Raw genomic sequence first — 22,806 nt, 5'->3', positions numbered from 1 at the left:
TTCATATCTATGAATAGTTAAGCTGGGAGAACAGTGGTTATGCTGTTTTAGGCCTGTGTAACCACACATTTTGGAATCTCTGAATAAATTGCTGAATGAACTTCAGTGTCTGTTACATTTATGAGGTTTACAGAGGACAGATGCCCCTAAATATTGATAGCTGCCACATCCCCATTTGGACCTTTAACAGGTTCCAGGAAGCAATGCAAATTAGTCCTTAAGTAAACAGTATTGATTGGTTGAAAATTTTGACATCTTGAAATCTCTGGTCATGTGCAAAATCCCAAGTCAGCCCGACGGGGCCTTTCCTTTTTAATTCCTCCCCTGCAGTTTGACAGATCTTGTAGGAAAAATGCAGAAGAGCTGATGGAGTCACTGACAATTCTGCAACTTTGCTCAGCCATTGTGAGGTTCAAACCATCCACCACAGGCTGGAGTAAATGTCTACACATTGTAAAATCTTCCTGGGTTTGAGAAAAAGGGGCAAATAACTGGAACAAGGAATTACAAATGAGAATGAGGAGGTTCTAAGCAACTTGGGACCTTCATTCTCTGGAAGAGTTTTACATTATTCTAGAGAACTCCCTTTTATTGTGCTGTTAGCAACTGGGAGGCCTTTCTGCTGGCTGGATGCTTAATTAACTTGGAAGGCAAAGCCATTTTGTTCTGTAGTAAGTGTTTAAATTAGGCATATATTCTTCAGCATCTATTTCCAAAGGAAATCAAGGGACCAGCTATTTCCATACATTTCTGGCATGCTACAGTTAATTTTCTAATCCATGTGACTACAAATGGTGGTTTCCTACTTTTACTCAGCACTGACTGTCAAAGTATAAGGAAGTACAAAGCTGATACACTGTAAATGAGCTATCTTCTTTTTAAAGCTCAGAGATAATTGAAATACAGAACAAGATCATCACAGTTCTGAACATGGAAAAATAGAACGCTTTCTGGAACAAAGGTATCTTTTGTGCTCTAAGATAAAACTGCTGAACTACCTAAATATGCTTAAACAGAAACTGAAGACTGTAGCTTGAATGCCAGTTTTCAAATGAGGATTTATTTTTAGATGCAGTTCATGAATTGCTAAACTCAGGATTTTCAAGTGGAAGTGCAGAGCTGTTGCTGCAACCGTGTGCTAACAGAAATTGTGATTAAAACAGAACAGGTAATGGCACAAGCGGAGCAACTACATATATTTAGATTTCTTCCAAAACCTGTATTGTGACAACTGAAGTAATACATGTGCACATGTATTTCATCCTGCAAAAATTAATTTATTATTTGTGTTATAACTGCTTACGTAATCTCCATCTCAAACCAGGACTCTACAGTCATCTGCTGATATATATTGTAAATGGCATATAGACAGAATAGAGAGTACAAAGAGATAATAAAACAAAGATAGTCTGCATGCTTGGTTTTGCTTGGTTTCTGCTCATCCATAGCCTAAATGTGATAAGTATTCTTTGTGTGTCACAGAAAGGGAGAGCTTTAAGGAAGCATTTGAAGGGGCCTTATGAAGTAAAAGAGAAGCTCCTTTTGAAGTGAAATGGAGAGAGCCAACAGCAGAAGCAGGTGAACCCTGATGGTGTTCACTCCAACACAATGTGTGGAAAGCACTGGATGATATTACAGGCAGTGAGAGGAGTTGGCATCATAGTAACAAGCAGCACCTTAATGAGTAGAAAATGGGGAACCATGAGCCACAGGTGAAGACACTTAGCTTATGCTTGCTGTGGTGGGGAAGGATTGTACACAGAGCAGTCCCACGATTTCTGGTAATAATCTGAATGTATATAAATGTCTGCCCCTGCTGCAAGCAAGGTGAGGTTTATAGAAATACAAGATGCAGGCAAACCCCTTCTTAGGGAGTTTTGACAAAACATACAGTTAAGGAGGATTTGGTAACTGAGTCACATGTAGTTTTTACTTTAAAAATCTTGGCTGAGCAAAAGTATCTGGATGAGTGATAATTCTGAAGAGTATCAGTTTTCCATTACAAGTTGGAGCTATAACTTTCCATTTATTTTAACTCGCATGAAATTCATTCTAAAGTCAATCTTCTCACATCTGTTTTGTTTTAGCATTGTTACACTCTGCAAGGAGACTGTGGTTTAGAGAGTTAATCAGAAGAAAAAATTATAATGGGTAGAGGAGGGGAGTCTATGTGGTTATTGAATCCCCACCATTGTTTTTCTCTCTTGAGACCTGCCACAAAGTGAAGTGAAAAAGAACCCCTTTCACTATCTTACTTTGAGCTTTGGGTTTGTGTCTCTTACCTTGTTAGTTGTACCAGCAAGAAGACCAAATAAATTAATAGGGATGAATATGATATTGGTATCAAACAATCTGTAGAATTGTTGAAGATGTCACTGAAGATGCACTCTCTAGTACATTTAATTCAAAGAGCCATTCAAAATAAGAAGTGCAGGTATTCTGGGATAATAAATAAACCAATATGCTACTTTTGATTTGCTGATCCCTCTGAAAGTATTGGTCTGATTCAACCTACTTCCAGGTGCTAGAGGTATCCTGCTCTGCACTGCTTGCATTGCATGCTCTACTGTGTTATAGCTGGAGCAATCTACTGGAGAATTGTGAGGCAGGAATGAACAGAAACAGAACTTTTTCCCAAAAAACTTCAGCTTGTACCATGGTTAATTCAGCTCTTGTTTTTCCAATTACCCTCCAGACTTATGCCCAAATTTACAGTTTTCCCAAGCAATATCAGAAAAATAAAATGATAACATATTTCCCAATTTCTGTCTTTTTTTTTTTAATTTTTCAAAGATGTTAACGTATTTTTTTAATTTGCCTACCACAGGGGAAAAATATGCATGCTGTATCTTCCTTCCTCTGTCTTTTCTTTGTCAAAGTACTGCTCTTCTGGGAGAGACCCATCTTTTTTTGGCTGCATACAGATGCATCTTTCCTGAACCTGGATGTGTCATGAATGACATTGAAAGGTTACTAGACAGTCTTAAGACATGTCATTACTAAGATAAAATTCAAATTTAGGTCAAATTTTATTAGGAAAAAAAAAAGGCAATGTTCTTCCCTCAATAGATATTCCTGATTATCTATAGGTTGCCTACCTTACTTCTGCCTGTAACCTCTTGATCTCCAGAAATCCTTAGGGCACTGGCACAGGTGGAATAACAGTCAGGAGATGTGATTCTCTTCAAATGCTACTGCAGAAATCCATACTGAGAACGTGGGAAGGGGTATCTGATGAGGGCGAGGCATTTCTCCTTTCCCTCTCCTTGTTGAGCTATTTACTGAGTTGTTAGCATGTGGAAATGATTCCAGCAGCAAACTGAAAACCTACAGACAGCTTTAAAACTATCTGAAATATGCAGAGGCTTTGTGATCCAAGAGGGATGGTTATGAGTGATCACTTCCAGCTCCTGTATCACCCACAAGAAAGATCTCCCATTTCTTTAGCTGCAGCTGTACTTCTCCACTGCTACCAGCATAACCCAGTCCTGCCTAACACAGGGGTGGTCACAGGTGAGAATACATGAATGACAGCTACATGAAGTGCAAAACAGAAGATGGAAGGCTGCATTAAAAACATGCCCTGGGTGCTGTTTGGTCTTGGTTTTCCCTGCCAGCTTCAGAGGCACAAAGGTAGTGTTCACTTATGTGGGTGGCAACAAGGCATACCTAGCAACCCTGATGCCATATTCACCATGGGGTTTGGCAATCAATATAATGTTGTTTTCCTACTAGTAATTATGGCTCTGAGAGGTATAAAATGCCCATGTTCATACCAGTGGAAGATTAAGTTTGAAGTCTAAAGTGAAACCTTAAAATTTCCACCATTATTAGTTATTACACTGTTAATAATTTTAGCAGAAACATCCAGGTATTTCAAGCTTGTTAATTTTTAAATTTTTAAACAGTGTCACCAGGTTTTCTTCTGATCTGACTTGATACCTACATTTTACTAAGAATTTTTAAAAAAAAGTTTACCTTTTGATGGAATAACATTCTGGAATATGGTTTAGTAACTGGTCCTTTTTAAATGAGTTTTTTCCTCTTAGGTTTGTATTAATTTTAAATTAATGCATCTACAGTTGAAACATGAGTCTTTTACTCTCCTGGGCAGGTTTACAATGGCAGTAAATGGTTTATGGTCGCCTTTAGTTAACACTGACAATAAAGACTGTATTCCATAATACCCAAGAATGAAAGCCAATATCCCCTTTTAAAAAAATTTTAATGCAATTTCTGTTACTCCATGTTTCCCTACTTTGTCCATACTTCTAGGGGAATACTGCTTCCATATTCTGTTTGGAAGTTGAATACTCTGTTTGGAACTCAGTTTTATGCTGAATGTCACGTTATTTCCAGTAACATATTGCTGTTAATTCCTCTGATTTCTCAGACTTTTTAAGATGTGCATTTCTCTGCCACTCACCCTCTGCTGCTTTGAATGGTGAGATTAGGTGCAATGTCCCTTGCCAGTTCATCTTTCCCCGGATTCTCTTTCCCCTCTCTTGGGTCAATCATGCTGAAGGTAGCTAAAATCTAATTTTATCTAACATGTCAATGTCACTCTATTAACTTTCCTCTGTGGTATGTTGTTTCCATTATATGAGTTTAGAGGCTTGGGGAAGGGATGAATATCCAGCTTTGGCCAGGCAAATTTGGGGTTTCTTCCAAAGCTTCTCAGAGTCTTTGTTCATGCACTTCTTTTCTCCTCACATCAATATGTCATTTATCCATATCATGGTATGCTGCATTAGCATCTGTAATTCACTGCTTTTCCAGCAAAGCTGCTGATGGGCTGTGCAATGGAAATGCCAGTCAGAGGAAACTATTTCCTTCAAAGTAGTAGGCTCACAAAAATGGTGTGGGTTGGATTTTTTTTTTCCTTAACAGTACCTGCTTGCAACCTGCCAACACATTGCATGCGTGAAAATATTTGCCAACTGACACATCGCCAGAAGTACCTCTTCTTATGGAAATTTTCCTTGAGGAAAATGTTCACTTTACATATATATGTGTGTGTGTGTGTGTGTGTGTGTGTGTCTATGTATATGTAAAGTGAACATTACATATATATATAGGTGTAAAGTGAACATTATATATATGTGTAAATAATTTCCAGGATGATACACATCAGGTAAGAACTGTAGGTTTTGTTTGTTTAGTGATGATGAGTGGGTAATCAACTCTGCTTTCCTACTAAGTGCACAAATGTTAGAACAGTGAGCCTGTCCAGGTTCATTTTCAACTGCTGCTCTAGAGGGACATAAAAATGTGCTAAAAGTCAGGAGCTGGGTGGTGGCTGGGCTATTAACTAACTTACTTTCTTCACTGTTAGAAGAGCTTCTCTCCTGTGGGTCATATACTGAGGCAGAACCACATTTATTTTTCCTTGCTGCCTCACTGAAGAAAAAAAACATAAAATCACAGAACAGCCTGTGTTGGAAGGGACCTTAAAAATGATCTTGTTCCACCCTCACTGCTGTGGACAGGGACATCTTTCACTGGACCAGGTTGCTCAGAGCTCCACGCATCTGCTTGATTTGATCACAAACTTGACAACTGTTTTAACTCAGAAATGGGATTTCATCTGTTTGCGCTACTACGAAGTGAGGCTTTTTTCATGTCTATTACTTACCCATATATCTAGCTCCTAAACCCATATTGTGAAAATCAGGTCACAATTAGACACCTCAACTTTCACATCCCTCCTTTTTGCCATCTGTAGTTCCTGTGTTGATGTCAGTGCATTCGTTGCTAACCTCCATGTGTCTGGCACCACAGTACTTTGTACACCCAATCCTCAGTGGATACCTCGCTGTGCTGCAATAGTCCATTGGTCTGTGCAGAATTCTCCTGAATTCTAGCATTTCAGGAGAGCTAGCAATGCTGTTTGTCATCCTCTCTGTCCCCATTGTGTGCGCTGCTAAACAATTACGCCATGTATTGCGGTTTTTGCGTCTTTTTCAAGTTCTCAAAGGCAGGGTCTCTAACAGAGGCCTGTTTCATTCAGGGTTTCAGTCTAACCGGTCAGCACTGTGTCACAGGCACCTCTGAACAGCACAATAACCAACCCCACTGGTCCACAAAACAAAAGGGCCTCTGTGGCAACAGGCTGCCACAGAAGAGACACTACCATGGAGACTATTCGTGATCCTGTAAGAAATATCCATTGTATTTCACATCCCTTTGTTCTGAAAGCAGTAGGAAATATCTCACGTCCATTCATCACGAGCCAATGAGTTACCCCAAGCTTAGAGTTTGGGAATTGGAAAAGTGTTAAAATTCACCAAAAATAGTCTGGGACCAAAAATCTGCCTGGGATAAGAAAAGTAGAAAGGAAGGGAAACATCTTTCAGCTGAGCTGGAAGAGTACCCACAAGTACTCAAGCTTCAACTTGAGAATTAAAGTATGAAGAAAAGGGAGTTACCTGCACTATCCAAGTAATTAATAGTTTTGGAATAAAGCACGTGGGTGCATGTATACACAAGTAGAAGAAGAACTGAAGAGAAAAAAGGGAGGAGATTAAAGTTGACTTCTTGTGGGTAATACAACAACATTTAATTTGGTTATAGGCATTTGCATTCTTTTTTACATCCATGCACCTTGTTTCAGTTTTCCTGAGTTGCACTGCCTGTCTTCCCTTAGTTCACATGTGAAGGAATATTTTGTGGGTAGATGCAGTACAAAGAGGTTGCAGACAAGGCATGTTGTTGCTGTGATCAAACATTTTTTGGATGTGTGCAAGGCCCACATGTTCATCCAGCACCGCAGGGCCAAATGACATTCCAGGAGCAGCTGCCCAGCCACTACATCCACGCTCAGTGCATGTTCCCCGCAGGGAAAGCTGAAGCTCTTATCTCAGATTTCTACCTGAAAAAAAAAAAATCTGAGAGAATCTTACTTGGAAACATTTTGTAACCCATTCTGTGCATTATTTACTCCAAGATAAGAATACAAAATTTCTGTGAATTCCCTCAAATCCAGGCTACAAATCTGATGGCAAAAACTTGGGGTTTCTACTTTATATTGTTTGTGGATATGCAGAAAGAATTTTGATAGAAGTTAGTGTATTCTTGATGTTAATGCAGATTTGGTTTTATTTTTTTCTCTGACTTTTGGGTTTGTTTTTTTTAAATTTAGGTATCATTCTTTCAAAGTTGCAAGAGAACATCTCTCAGTCAGTATATGATCTCAAACTTATTTTTGGAACATGTAAAAATACCAAAAGGGTTCGCCAATCTTTTGATGAGATAAAATTACTTCTGAAGGATAAAATTAGCATGCTGTAAATTTTCCAACAATTATATTTTTACAGCCCTAGCATGTATATTATACAGTGTATTTTTAATATATCAGTACTCTGAAATATACATTAGATACATCTTCTGCAAACTATATTTTGAATAAAATTTTAATATTATTATTTTTTTAAATCTCTCATTATTTATGAAGAATGATCCATATTGTATAATCTTGTTATTACAAAAAATAAAATATTAATGAAACAGGCATCCTGGTTTTGGCTAGGATAGAGATAATTTTCTTCCTAGTAGCTGGCTCAGTGCTGTGTTTTGGATTTCATATGAGAACAATGTTGGTAACACACTGATGTTTTATTTGTGGCTCAGCAGTGCTTACCCTGAGTCAAGGACTTTCCAGTGTCTCCTGCTCTGCCAGTGAGGAGGGGCACAAGAAGCCAGGAGGGAGCATGGCCAGGACAGCTGAGCTGAACTGTCCAAAGGGATATGCCATACCATGGAATGTCATGCCCAGTGTATAAACTGGGGGGAGTTGGCCTGGAGGCACAGATCACAGCTCAGGGCTGGCTGGGTTCAGCCAGTGGGTGGTGAACAATTGTATTGTACGTCACTTGTCTTTCTGGAGGTTTATTCCTTGTTTTTTTTTTTTTTTTTGTTGTTGTTTTGGTTTGGGTTTTTTTTGCTACTTCCAGTTTGGTTTTTTTTACTAGGAATATTGTTATGGTTATTGTTCCCATAGTGTCCTACTTTATTTCATTTATTAAAATGTTGTTATTTCAGTCTGTGGGTCTTAACTTTTTCTGAATCTCTTCCCTATCCCACTGTGGTGGGGAGAGTGAGTGAGTGAGTGAGAACCTGTGAGGGGGTTAGGTACTGGCTGGGGTTAAACCATAACACAGAATTAAGGAAAAATGGTTTAAAATAATTTAAATTTGAAATTTACATTCCAAAATCAGGAAGGAGGGGACTGATGGGTCAAAAGCAGACTGATCCCACCACCCAGAGTTCAACAAACAGAAATGAACATGCACCATCCGTATTTTCTGAAAAACAGGAAAGAAAATACAGGATAAGGGGGATGAGCTTTTCAAGGGACAATAGGTTACCCATAACAACCTGCTTTGTGCTGCACTATTCAGCATATTCATAAATGGTCTGGAAAAGAGATGAGCAGTCAGTGACAAAGCCTGATGAGGCTATTATTTCAGTTAATAAAGATGAGATGACCTTGATTATGTGCAGGAAAGTTTATGGGAATGACTGAGTGACAAAATTGCAGCAGAGGTCAGTGTAGATGTAACTTGCTGCACAAGAGGAGAGGGGCCCTTCAGGTATGAAATGGCAGGATCTGATCTGGTCATTTCTTCTCAGGAAAGAGAGTCCTGGAGTTATGAAAATGGCCCTATGGGAACATCAGCCTGATCATCACCAGATGAAAAATTAAAATAAATTTAAAAAATACTAGTAAGTAGTAAGGAATCAGCCAAGAACAAAACAAATAATATCTTTTTGCTGCCACAAAAATCCATATTTTGCTTGCACCTTCTGTATAGGTAAAGAACCATAGAAATATTGGTTGAGAGGGACCTCTGCAGGTCACCCAGCTCAACCTTTCCCTTGAAGCAGGACTACTGCCAACACTAGATCAGATCAGCTGTGGCTTTGTTTATCTGAGTGTTGGAAACCACCAAGGATGGTGATTCCACAACCTGCCTGGGTCATTTGTTCCAGTGTTGCATATTCCTTTTGGTGAAGAAATTTTTCCCCATGACCAGTTTGAACCTCCCTAGCTGCAGCTGTAGCTCAACACAGCTGCCCAACCTAAGTAAGCTGTTGCTCCTTGTTTTCTACTTGCCACTGCCAAGAAGTGTTTGGCTGCATCTTCCTTCGGATGCTTTTCTGGTCCCTGAACATCAGCAATGGGATGGAAAACAGGAACATTTTTTATGTAAAGCTCAGCTAACTTGAATAGAATTCTTCAGGGTGGGAGAGGAGTTACAGAGTATGTGATAGAGAACCAGCGAGCATCAAATGAAGATAGCAGTAGCCAGGTTGAAGAGACACTAAAAGAGGCAAGATTTTGCACAGAGACATGTTTGATCTGGAGAACTTGTTACCAGAGCAAGTTGTAGATACTACAGATCCATGTAGGTTAAAGGGAAGATGGGCAGGAACCCAACAGAGAAATCTAGTGAAGGTTGCATAGAAACTGCACCTGCCTCATAAAATCTCTGAGTCTGAAATATTGGTGGCAGTGAAAGGCTGGAGGGAACTACTGCCTTCAGTAATGCAACCCGATATTGGTCTAGCAAAGCCCTTGGTCTCACCCACTGTGGAAACTTTTATGCTCAATATATTGTTCATAAAACTTCACCACTTTGCCTGCATTTCTCTCTTGCCTTGTTAATTACAGCGGTAATTCTTCAGGTCACTTTCTCTGGCACATGAGATGTTATTATATTATTACTATTTTGCTTTGTTTTTAAGTTGTGCGCACAAACAACAACAAACCCAGAACTGCAAATGAAATCTAAATTTTGAAGAAATAAGCCTCAGTCTTCAAAATGAAACTGCAGGCTGCAGTTTGCTGGTCAAAGCCTTATTTCCAACCTGTTTACAAATTTGGTTCCAATAAGTTTTTGAAGTTAAGACTTTTAAAGGAAGGATATGCCTATGATTAAAAACACAAAGCAGCACTCTGGAGATCTCATTCTGATCTCCAGCAATGCCACAAATTTCCTGCTGGTTTTGGCAAATCAATGGGCCTTCACTTAGCATGAAATGAGTTTTCAGCAGATGAACTCAATGGAAGTGCTTGTGTTAAGCACTAGCAGAACTGCTAGTGAGGGGACTTTTCACCTCGTGTGTCTTTGCGGCAGTGGACAGCTTTGGGGAGGGCCCAGTTGTAGTGCCAGGGGGTGATCCAAGGAGGAGAGACCACTACACGAAACTTTCTGCCTTGGGAGGAGAAACCACAGGGACACCGAGGGAAAGGAGGAAGGCAAAAAAGAACAAAGAGTGATGAGGAAAGGAGGAAGGCGCTTCTCACCTGCCCTCTGAGGCCCAGCAGAGTGGGAAGGGTCCAGAGGAGGGGGCAGGGAGGGTCCCTGAGGAGCAAGGCGCTCCAGAGGAGCGGGGCTGGGAGACAGCGGTGAGGGCAGGGAGGAGCGGGCAGGCCACGGTCCGTGGGAGCGCCATTCCCCGCTCCTCGCCTTGCCCAGGAGCGCTCCGGAGGGGCAGGGGGAGCGGCTCTCGCCGCTGCCGCCGCCCCCACCGCAGGTGGAGCGGTGCGAACGGTGCGAGCCCCGCTGCCCTTGCCTTGGGACGGGGTCCCTCCACCTCCCCGCTTGTCCCCCGGCCCGGCAGCCTCTCCCGCCCCGTCCCCGTGCGGGTCACTCCGGCCCCGCGCCCGGCGCACAGAGAAGCCGCCGCCGGGGCGATGCGCCTCCCCGCTCCGCAGGCAGAGCCCCTTCTTCTCTTCCCTTCCCTTCCCATCCCATCCCATCCGAGGAGACAGCGGGATCTGCCTCCGCTCCCCTCGTCCCTCCCCCTCGGCTTCCTCCCTCTCGCCTTCTTTTTCTTTTCTTTTTTTTTTTTTTCCTTTCTCTTTTTTTTTTTTTTTCCTTTTTCCATCCCCTCCCCCGCCTGGGAAGACCTGGTCGCTCCCCCCGCCCCGTGCTCAGTAGCCGCGGGCGCTGGGCGGCGGACGAGCGGCGCGGAGCGGGGAGCCGGGAGCCGGAGCCCCGGGGCTGCCGCCGCCCTCCCCTCCGTCCGTCCTGCGGGCTGCCAGGTATGACCAGCACCCTTCCCGGCGTCGGCCTCTGGGCAAGGGCAGCCCCCAGAGACCTGGGCGGGCAGGAGCGGAGCTGAGGACGGGGGCTGAGGGGCACAGGGCACTGCGAGCTAGCCAGCGTCTCTAGGGTGATAGTTTTCTTGCGATGTTATTCTTCCTACGCGGGTCGTTTTTAAAAAATGATGGGGTTGAGCGATGTCAGTACCTTGAGCTTGGCAGATGAGATGTTTTGTATGAAGTCCTTGCCTCTTTAGCCTGATGCATATATTTTTGATAGGACTAAAACGCCACGCGTTTATCTGGTCCTTGTGTTTTCATATTTGAAGCCGGTTTCACAAGACGGCTTAACAGGACTGAGGCAAGGGGAATATTTATTGGGTTTTCGGGGGTTTCTCTCTGTGCTGTGCCTTCTGCGGGGAGCAGACAGGGAGCCTCTTCACCCTTCAAAACGAACTTCTTTAATTCTGATTCATCCCCTCAGTATTAGCGCTACCATCTCCGCTCTCCTCTGGAATTGACACTAATTTCATCCAGATTCGTCACTGCTGGAAGCAGATTTATCTTGGAATAGCAAAAAATAAAAGTGCCATGCCAAGGTATTTAACTTTCAGGCTTTGTAGAGGGGGGAAACTCCCTCGGATCAGGCGCGGAGAGGCAGAGCCTCTGCGGAAAGCAAGACCAGGGAATGCCTAAGGAGAGATGAAGGCTTACTCCCCACATCCTCCTCTTCTTCCAGGACAGCCCTGGGCTTTCACGCGCGAGCACCCAAGGGCGGCCGGCAACAGCGGAGAGGGCAGAGGGAAGGCGGCCATCCCGGCAAAGCCCTCCCGTCCCCGCCGCTCCTCCGGCCGGCTCCCGGTCTGTGCCCACCCGCTGCCGTCCCGGGGACGCTGCCCGGCTGGCAGGGCTGGACCCCAGGAGCCGCTCAGCAGTTGAGCAGTGGCCTGAGCGCGATCTCCTCGCCCTCCGGCCGCTCCCGGCGCGGGGCCGGAGAGGATCCCGGCCGGGGAGGGTCGGGAGCGGCGGCGGGCGCGGGGCCGGAGAGGATCCCGGCCGGGGAGGGTCGGGAGCGGCGGCGGGCGCGGGGCCCGAGAGGATCCCGGCCGGGGAGGGTCGGGAGCGGCGCCGGGCGCGGAGCCGCTGCCGGCGCTGCGGGAGCGCCGCCCCGCGGCCCCGGCGGTCACTGCGCCGCTCACTCGCGGTCCTTTATTTTCCCCGCCCGTGGGATTTCAGAAATGAGCTGTCACGCCCGCCGTGTAAAATTAGTTCTTCCGATGAGTACTGAAGCTGCATAAACTTTTGCAAGAGACAGGAGCCGCAGTGGGGGCTTTTTTTTCGCAAAACAGAGAGGAGGACAACATCCATACACCGCTGTACCGAGTGAGTGCACCTGGAGGAGGGCAGGGGGAGCAGTGGTGGATAACATTAAGGTAATAGTTTCTTCCCGGGAGTGTGAGATATCAAAAATTTGTTCTCTGTTTTGCTTTGTCAGAGTAGAACAATGAATTCCAGCTTTCAGATAATTTCAAGAATAAGCCAAAAGCAGTTAAAGGAGATGTTTACTACAGCAGCCTCTGTTATTTTAGGGCCTAAAAACTGGATTTAAAATTGTGTAAGCTGAGTTTGAAATGTGTCGCCTTTCCTACAAGAAGAAGGAAACTGCACAGTAGAGGCTGCACTGAGCAGACCAAGATAAAACACTGTCGGGAAGCTGGACTGAATTTTTCTTCTGTCTGAGCTACACTGGCATGTAAATTTCTTCCCTGATAGCCTGAAGAGAAACCAGCTCTAGTTTGGCATGACTATAAGCCTTTTCCTGAGCATCTGACATGTATTCAGCTGGAGTAAGGTAGGATGAAATATTTGAAGGATATCCTCAAAAATTAGGTAGATTTTTTCTGTGGATGCAGAGAGGTTTAATGTTGGAAGCAAGAAATGACAAGAGCTAAAAATAGTTTTACTTGTATGGATACGCCTGGCAGCTGGAATGCCACCAAAGTTATCAGCTGAGTTTGGAAACTGCAGGAAGAATTTCAGCATTTTCATATAGCTGGGGATCTCTCTCTTTCTGGTTTCCATCTTGTCTTCTCTCAAGTAATTCACCATACCTTAAAGAGCTGACTCAAGAATTCCAATTACTGTAAGGCAACCCAAAATCTGTATGGGAAAGTAGTGAAGTAAAGGAGAGGCCAGAGCATCTTGGGGTGTGGAGGAAGAGTGGAGAACAGGTAATTGAGGTTTTTTTTCTTGTAATCAGCTTGAAGCCTTCTCAGGACAATCCTCCTTCCCCTGGCGGTTGTATTCTCTCTCCCTTTCTCCCCCCTTGCAAAGTTATCTTTGCACCAATCCACACATTTCCATCCTCATCATGTGGCAAGAGGAGCCCTGTGTTTCCCTTTTGCCAGCAGCCTGTGCTGTGCCATGGCAGTTGCTGACATTGCCCGTGCTTGGAGCTGTCCTCCTCTAACAGCAGAGATGGGGTTAGTAAAGAGATCTTAAATGCATGGCTGGAAATGACAAAGCTGCCGTGCAGAACCACTGCTCTGGTCTGTAATGAGAATTACTGTGTTTATCAAGTTCCTTGAACTTCTTCCAGTTATCCTGAAGTGTAGTTAGTTCATTCACAGTGACAAGTGGTTCATTATAAATGAAGAAAATCTTGGCTTCCTAGTCTGCCTTTGTAAGTAGTGAGCCCTTGAGTGTCGTGTTTCAAATTGAGGGCTCCAAGGCATCTATGGAAGGTTCTGTGCTCTGACTTTTTGTTTCTTTCTAAAGAGTGGCAGAAGGGAGCCATAGTACTCCACCCATTTGCTTGCAGAAAGTCTCTCTATAAAGCAGAGAGAAAAAAATTGACTTCTCTATAAACCTAGTTATGAGATCATCTGGGAAGACATCAACCCAGACTTTCTATGTGAACAAGCAGTTAGTGACTGAACTTTCCTTAGGGCTCACAAAGTTCAGCTACAGAGGAATATCAAATATCTGGACCCTTATGAAAAGCTGAAAAGGGGAGGAGTATTCTCGGGAAAAATAGAAAAAAATAATTCTCAAGCCTGATATTAGAACTGTCTTGTTCAGCAATAACTGAACCAACACTTTGAAGGTAACTTTGTATATCAAAGTTAATGTTTAAATGTGCACATTTCTGCTATACCATTAAGCTACACTGGTGTGAACAACTGGTATCCCTCTACAAAATCTTTTGTCTGGAATGGTTCCCCAGCCCTGCTTTCAAAACTTTCAGATATATTTTCATATGACCACATACACCCCAGAGCTCAGACCTGTGAGTCACTGTAATCTCCAGATGTCTTTGGAAAGTCCCCACATCTTCTCCACAACCTGAGTTAGCTACTTTAAAGCCAGAGAGGGTTTCCTTGTATTGTAAAATGTGGTGTATATATATCCTAGTAAGTGGACTCCAGCTCAAAGTTGGTGTCCCATTCTGGCAAAAGTGAAAATGTTAAAACTATGCTAAAGCAAATGCAGCCTCTTCTTGGCATCAGAAGCAACAAGCTGTGGTTGAACTGTAGTGCTGACTTAACAAAAAAAATAAATACTTATAATAGACAACAAATATGTCTATAGAGTAAAGATGCCTCAAAAATCATAGGAGTCACTGGTCCATTACACAGCTTTGAAAGCAATGTTCCCCACTTCTTTTTCCATATACTGGCTGTTTCACTGGAGAGCACCACTTCTACTATTCTAAACTAAAATTAAGGAAAGTGGTTGTGTTTGCCCTGGCCTACACTGCCATTGCAATATAAACCAGAGAGCTTAACCACATACAAATCCTTGAATTGCTTGGCTTTTAAAGTTTAATCATAGACCCTTTCATTCTTCACTGCTGAGGTTTCCATGTAATTGGAATGAAGGATGCTGGAACTGAGCACAGGTTTCCCCGTGGCAGCTGCCAGTAGTTGGATAATGCCACTGACATCAATGCTGCCAAAAGAGAAAAGTGGTCTTTTCAGTAATGTTTTGAGTTCAGAATCTAGGATTCTGGGTTCAGTTTCTGGCTCTGCCTCAGACTTCTAACAATGTTACATTTTTCCTGCATGTTCCCAACTAGAGATGGGAATAGTACTGCTTTTTGTCTTTCCCATTTAAAATATTCACTGCTGGTATGGTGCATCACCCCATCTAGGCAGAGCATTCCACACGTGACCATAGGGCACCAACAGCACAGTTCCTACAGCCTTTGTGGGATCCTGAAAAAGTTACTCATGCAATGAGTAACCAGACTTGTCCCTCCTACTCAGCTGAGCTTTGCTGCATGTAATATAACCAGGAGACTCCTCTACACCAGCAACATTCTGCTTTCCTCATTTGTCTGTCTGTCTTAGAAGACCTTGGTTCCTTGGGATAGCAGTTAGCAAAGTGCCCTTCCTCATACGGGCAGATTCATACCTCTCCTCTGAGTGGGTAGTGGAGAACCGCTGCTGACTTTTAAGTCAGCTAAAGCCACGTTTTGGCCATTACATGAAAGAGCACAATTATTCTGTTTTCCCAAAGGTTCCTAAGTCTCATGAATGTAGTCCGTCTATCCATCTCTGCTTGGATCCCAACTTTTGAATGCACTGAGTGTTTCCAAGCGTGTTCTACCTTCTACTGTAAGCAGAAATGTAATATGTAAGTGCATACCTTTGGAATAATTAAAATCAGGATGCTCTACCTTAGAGTTAATAAAACCAGGATGTTCTACCAAGTGGAATGACTCAGACTGCTGTCTACTGAGGGAAAAACAGGTAAAAGTCAGGTGGTTTCATCTTCCAGTAGGTAGCTCAGTGTGGATGCTGGCTGAATGATCTGCATCCATCTTGCTAGAAACGATTGGAAGAGTCAGAGGCAAAACAGGGAATATCTGAGGCATTTCTATTTTGAGCAGATTGTAGAATTCTGTTCCACTGATGTCAGTTCTAAAATTGCATGATTATACTTAGAAGATATTAAGATAACTGTATGTATTTCCAAAGTGTATTTTCAAATCTCTCTTTCTTGTTTTAGAAAAAAATAAAATAAAATGGAGCACATGTTACTGCTACTCATAATTTTCATACCTATATTGAGTCTCAGTAATGGAACAGAAACTGAACAAGATTTTACTTGGCACTTAAAGAAGATTCCCCAGATTGTGAGAGAAAGAACTTTCTCCCTTGACAGCCCTAAATTTGAAGCAAAAACCCAATTAGAGCTGAACAGTGTATGTGGAATTGAATGTCAAAGAAAACTGCCAGTGCCAAGTTTGTCTGACTTGAAGAGCCTCTTATCCTATGAGACTGTTTTTGAAAATGGCACACGGACCCTGACTGAAGTGAATGTCCTCGGAGCAGTGCCTGACCCAGCTGCAAACACAACCACACAGAGGCCTTTGAGGAAGAAGAGGCAGATATATGGGACAGACAGCAGGTTCAGCATCTATGACAAGAGGTTTATGACCAACTTTCCATTCAACACAGCTGTGAAGATCTCCACGGGCTGCAGCGGCATTCTCGTTTCCCCCAAGCACGTGCTCACAGCAGCCCACTGCCTGCACAATGGCAAGGATTATGTCAAGGGCAGCAAAAGATTGAGGGTGGGCCTGATGAAGACGAAATCCAGAGGCAACGGCAGGAAACGCAAAGGTGCTAAAAGAAGTAGGAGAGAAATTTCTGCGGCCAAAGAGGATCCCAAAGCCGCCACAGAATTAAGGCGACCATCCAAAGGCGATGGGAGAAAGCAGAGGGGATCTGGGAGGAAGCAAGGGACCTCAGATGGCATGCCCTCCTTCCAGTGGACCCGGGTGAAGAGCACACACATCCCAAAAGGCTGGTTTAAGGGTGTCTCTGGGGATATTGCCCTGGATTATGATTATGCTGTTCTTGAGCTCAAGCGTCCCCACAAAAGGAAGTACATGGAGCTGGGAATCAGCCCAACAATCAAAATGATGCCTGGGAGCATGATCCACTTCTCAGGTTTTGACAATGATCGATCTGGGCAGCTGGTCTATAGATTTTGTAGCATTTCTGATGAGTCCAATGACCTGTTTTATCAGTACTGTGATGCTGAGCCTGGCTCCACAGGATCTGGCATCTATCTCCGTCTGAAGGAGCCAAACAAAAAGAAGTGGAAACGCAAGATCATTGCTGTTTACTCAGGCCATCAGTGGGTGGACATCAATGGCGAACAGCAGGATTACAATGTAGCAGTACGAATTACTCCTCTCAAATATGCCCAGATTTGCTTCTGGATACATGGGAATGATGAGAATTGCACACGAGGCTGAAGAGAGCTGAGCCTCAGTTCTGCTTAGCACCCTCACTGCCATAGAGTGAAAGGCGGCCGCAACAGTGACTGGAAGAACATCACTCCACGCCAGAACGTTCTTGAACTCAAAGCTCGCAAGTAGTGCTATGGTGACTTAAGGAATGCTGAATTTCTAGGGAAGGGGTAGAATTGTCAGACAAAATATTTCTAATTGTAATCAACCTAGATACACACTTAAAATCCTAAACTATATTTATGTTTGCAATTGTGATATATTCAAGTCATTCGTGAGGAAAAAAATGGCAGCACTTGTTTGTCATTTTTTTCCCCAGAGGAAGTGTTGAAATATCTCAAACTGGTGTTATTAAAAATATCTATTTTTTTCCAATGAATTTACTTTTCTCAGGGTTCTGTTCCAATTCTTCAAATGCAAGTTGTGCATATAGCATGTCCCTGTATGTGCAGAATGAAGTGCATGAGAACAAGACATTATTCTGGCATTCTCTAAAGACCACAGGTCCATGCTGAGAAGCAGCACTATAGTTGATGATGGTTAGTTTGGAAAACTTCCTCTTCTGGTTGCTGCAGGAACACTCCCATGGAAATTCCAAATTTATGTAGCTGAGGGTTACACCTTAAAGAAAAATTCACTCCATTGCTCAGTAAAAACAGCGAAAGAGAAACTAACAAAAAAATTTCCATGTTTGGAAGAAGAAGACACATTTAGACATATTTAATGCCTTTAAATGTTCTTAGAGAAGCTATAGAAATCTTAAACACATGCATTTGCCTTCCAATTAATATTTGGAGAGCTGTAGGTTTAGTTTCTAGTCAAATGTTTAGCTTTACCACTGGGAGAAGTCACTGACTCCTGAAGTGGCTACTTGACAATCATTTGGAGCTTCACAGGTGATATATTTTCTGGGTGCTAAACATTTCTTCAGTTTTTATAAATTACTTTTATAGAAGTTCAGCTTCATAGATAGGATAGTATGTATTAGACTGGGAGTTGGAAATCGATATTTTAGTTTGGCTTTATACAGTTTTGCAAAGTGTGTGGTTTTAATCATGTTATATTCAGACGCCACCTCAACATGATTCACAGGGTTAACTAAAAATTTCTCCCAACTAAATTATAGCACCTTCTGAATGGTAGAACTATCCTGTGCTTTATAAAAGGTATCTTGTTAGATAGCAGCAGTAGTTAGCAAATAATTTGGTTCAATATGTTTGCAGAACCATGTATTTAATGAAGACACGAACTGAGCTTGACTTTTATACACCTTTAAACACAAACCACCTTCTTAAAAACTGTTGTTGATTGTTATATAAGTCTATATCTTTTATTTTATGTCAAGATTTTGAAGTACACAGAATTCTTATGGTGCTACATTAATCTAATAATATAAAAAGATACTGTGCCTTTCTGATCATATCCTTTGGGCTTCAATACTTTCAGAGTACTCACTACTGTATTATTTAATTTTTTTACCATAAATTTATGCTGACCAAAATACATTTTCTTCCTGTGCAGGAGAAAAAAAAATACAAGATTTTAAAAATTTTTTTTTTTAATCTTTAAAAGATGCTTTTGATGAAATAACATGATTTTAAATGACCCTATTTTTTTGGTATATGGTTGAAAGTATATAACCTGACACACTGAATGTGCAGGCAACTTTGTCCTATTATTGCCAAAGCATAAAAATTTAAGACTTGCTTCCATATCATAACCCTAACAATATTCCATTCATTGGAAGACATCTCACTTTAAAGGAAACTATTCCTTTCAATGCCAATCTTTCCAGGGAACACTCAGCTTTTCTTCCTTTATTATGTTTTAATTTTATTTTGTGTGATTGTTTGCAGAAAACTAATAATAATTTTTAAAGTTTAGAAATAAATCTCTAAGATTTTAGGATTAATTATTTTTTATTGTTGTTAACATCTCTATTAACATATGTGGCTTTGCTGACAGTAATTTTAAATCACCTCAGTCCAGTATTTAATATTCTTGCCCTACGCAACAGATTTATAGTATCCTTTAGTCAGGCCTGCAATGTTTTTGTTAAGTGCCTTTTTCCATAGTTACTGTGACAAATAAGGTACCACATCATTAATCTAATACAAGACAACCCAAGTTCATGGATTTTTTTACAATTATTGTCATTGTTGATTTGGGTCCAAAACTGATCAAGATAAGGGGGCTTAGTAAATTCCTTGTTTTATTGAGTCTTATTTAGGTGTGCTCCTCCTCAGAAGAAATAAAATCTATATCTTTATCACTTTGGGAATTGGGAGCAAGGCAAGAATGAAAAATGTTTGATGTCAGCTTCCAAATGGTCTTGTTATAATAATCATCTGTTGTAAATATCTCAACTGCAACCTGAGGTTTCCACAGCAGGTTGATAAAAACTCTTTCTTTTCAGAGAATAAGTACTAGATGCTCATTCTGTAGTACTAAAAGATTAAAGAGGTTGGCCAGAACAACATAAAAATTCATTTCAAACAAACAACCAAACAAACAAACCTCTGTGTCTCAGCGCCCATGCACAAACACATGTAAATACACAGGCTTGGAGACCATGATTGTTTTGACTGAGTTTTGGCACCTTCAGGCCAGGGAATACATGTAGAAGAAGACACAGACAAAATGCTTTTCCTGTTGTCTCAGCATGGTGGGTAACATTTTGGTCTTCCACTTGGTCAATAGAGAAATCCATGCTTTATGTAGGCATTGTGACTACCTACTACAGGGACTTCAGTTCATGAATCAAGTACTTACACACAATCCCAGGAATTCAATGTCCTGCATAGACATTTTGGTACCCACCACTGCAAATGGGACAAAAATTGTTGAGCCATCTCAGATTTTCTTAAAAACATGCAGTTACTATCCAGTTACCAATGAGAAAATATGAGGAGGAAAATATGATCCCAGTAGATAACATCTTGCTGTTGTCTAGGACACCAGCAGCAAGGCTGCGTTTCCAGCCCTTCTGATGTTTTCCTAAAGGATTTTTCCTCTCTCAGTTACCAGGCTGTACATAATTTGTTTTTCATCACTACCAATTCTTTTCCATAAGTGTTTGTATAGTATATGTTTTTATTTGACTGTATTCCTGGCTTTAGGAAAAAACAATTTCAGTCAAATCTCTTTTCTCCTAGAGGGCTACTGGAATTTATAAAGTCAACAAGTTTTTTTCAGGGCCAAAGGTAAACCTCATATGCAAGCCATTAACACACCCAGACCAGCTTCTACAACGTATTTGTGCATGTGTTTAATCTGAGGCTCTGAGACACACAGTGGAAGTCAAGGGGTGAAAAATTAAGTCAAAGTTATCTGCAGTGTGAAAAATTAAGTCAAAGTTCGTATTAACAAAAAAAAAGCACAACATTATGTAGGGAAATTATTTCTGTTATATGAGGTATAGAGTACCCAATAATTGCTTAAAGAAACTCCTTGACTTCTTAAGATTTGCCATCTTAATTTTGCAGATTTATGTGTCTATATGGAGTATGAATCAGCATGAATATGGCTTAAATAAAAAAAGACCTCATCCACATGTGGAGGAGAGAAGCAGCTGGGGAGTTCTTTCTATTCTGCTGATAAGGGATGACCTGGCAGCAAATAGCAAATAAAAGAGAAAGAAAGAAGGAGTAGATGGTATGAAAGGGCAGGAAGATGGAGATGGTATGCAAGGGATAAAGAAAGTGTGCAAAGTAACAGATGAAATGGCTGCAAGGTAGCAGAGGCATCTATTGTGAGAAAGAGTAGGCAGATGGTAGACACTTCATAATATTAATTAAGATGTGAAATTCACAAGTTTCATGACAATTTTTCACTGTTAAAGATGAGGCTTTTCTTTCCAGCCAACAGCAACAAGGAAAGGGCTGTGAGAGGACTCAGGCTGTGGCAGGGCCTGCTAGCAGGCAGGGGTTTAATCCTGACCTACAATCCATGCCTGAATTTGCAGGGATTATGCTTCTGTTAATTCAGGGTCCTTGGAAAGCAGCAATCTGTGTTCTGACCAAAAGGCTTAGCAGTATGAACCTCCCAGTACACTGGATCACCAAGAATGTAGTGAGCAAAGGGAGTTTCCCAAACCTGGCCATTTTTTTTTTTAGGATTCCTGTAAAGGCTGTTTTCCATTGGGAAAAAAAAATAAGCAAAAAATCTCAGACTTAAGACATTTAAATGTTGGCTCCATTTTTTTGCATGCATCTAGAAATTCTAGGCAATAGATTTTTTTCAAGTGTCTTCTGTTTGTGTTTGGCATCCATAGAAATTTAATCAACTGCTTCCAATTTTAAAGCACAGATTATTGCAGATAGTTCCATCTATAAATTCCTGGATTAAAGAATGACTGGGGCAAAAAAAGAATGTTATTAAATTGAAAGCTTAAAATTTCACTCTAATCCCAAAGGATTTGGAAGTATATTTTGGTCCCCTTTGCACCAGTCTTTTGCTCCAAGTGTCAGAGCATTTAGATTAAAAACATCCAGAAGTAGCTTTGAGGACTCTTTCAGGTTCTTTGCTTTTTTAAGACTGACAGAAAACTTTAGAATATTTTTAACTGTGCAAAATGACAAGCCGTTTGAGAAAATAAATGCAAACCTTTGCTCTGTTAAGATATTGTATGATGCACTTATTCTGTCAATAAATATTTTCTGTTGTTTTTCTTTTCCTCTGTCATGATGTAGTTTGTTAGCCATGGTTGTGTTACACAAACTTCATTCTCTAAGTGCCTGTAATGATTTTTCAGTGAATCATCTGGGACTTGGTCTTACAAGATATTAATGTCTCTTTAAACTTGTTCTGGGGAAAAAACACCTCCCTGTCTTCAAGATAATTACTCCATGAGCAAATTTGATGAGTAAAAAAATTTAGTTCAGCAAGGAAATGACTCATAGTCTATGCCGCAAGTTATTAATTCTAAAATAAGTAATTAGTTCTGTTTCTGCTATTTGCTATAGTTGCACTTTCTGCCTTGGAGAGCTGTTGAACAAGGCCAAATTAGAAGTATGTAAAATATGATCATCTTGGTTCTTAGAATTATCTTAACTCTGTGCCCTTGAAACTTGGGCTGATTTTATCTCTGAGGGTGAAAGGAGAGATTTTTGGCAAGGTCAATAGCTGCTGGAAATATTTAATGGAAAGTTAAGAAATTATTGCATCTGTAATTAACAATGTGTCTAATATAAGCAATATTTACCAGGGGTCTGGCAAGGGCTTACCCACTAGCTCTTATATGGGGAGAAGTAAGTGCCACAGGGAAATAAATAGGATTGAAAGCTTTTTGACCTGGAAAAAAAGTCCTTTTGGGGCTGCTAATAGGAGCTAAATATTTTCATTGCCGAAATCTACTTTTTGCCATGATCTGGGCAAGTGCCTTGGTGCCTGAGAAATGTCTCTCAGCCTCCATTCAGGGAACACAAACGGAGACCCAGGGGTGAGAGCTGTGTCCCCTGCAGGCCATTCCCAAGCCACTGGCACGGATGTG

At 41.6% G+C, this 22,806-nt stretch overlaps 1 protein-coding gene across 7 annotated transcripts in view; it reads left to right on the top strand.

Moving 5' to 3' along the window:
- The window catches only part of PRSS35 (serine protease 35), a 45,316-nt gene extending 22,935 nt beyond the window's left edge, over positions 1 to 22,381 (top strand). For 4 of the 7 annotated variants that reach the window (XM_030944392.1, XM_030944396.1, XM_030944395.1 and 1 more), the window contains one exon: positions 16,064 to 22,381. In XM_030944392.1, coding sequence (XP_030800252.1) covers positions 16,080 to 17,321 — 1,242 coding nt within the window. In that variant the 5' untranslated portion in view covers positions 16,064 to 16,079 and the 3' untranslated portion in view covers positions 17,322 to 22,381. Of the gene's footprint in view, positions 1 to 10,619; positions 11,051 to 12,328; positions 12,434 to 12,458; positions 12,484 to 16,063 lie in introns of those variants that run through there. The other 3 variants (XM_030944391.1, XM_030944397.1, XM_030944398.1) reach the window with 3 other exon arrangements.
- The last annotated feature ends 425 nt before the right edge of the window (positions 22,382 to 22,806 follow it).

This window comes from Camarhynchus parvulus, chromosome 3 (genome assembly GCF_901933205.1).
Source record: "Camarhynchus parvulus chromosome 3, STF_HiC, whole genome shotgun sequence".
NCBI lineage: Eukaryota > Metazoa > Chordata > Aves > Passeriformes > Thraupidae > Camarhynchus > Camarhynchus parvulus.
The sequence above is the reverse complement of the archived record's forward strand: the minus strand, read 5'-3'. Positions and strand labels throughout refer to the sequence as shown.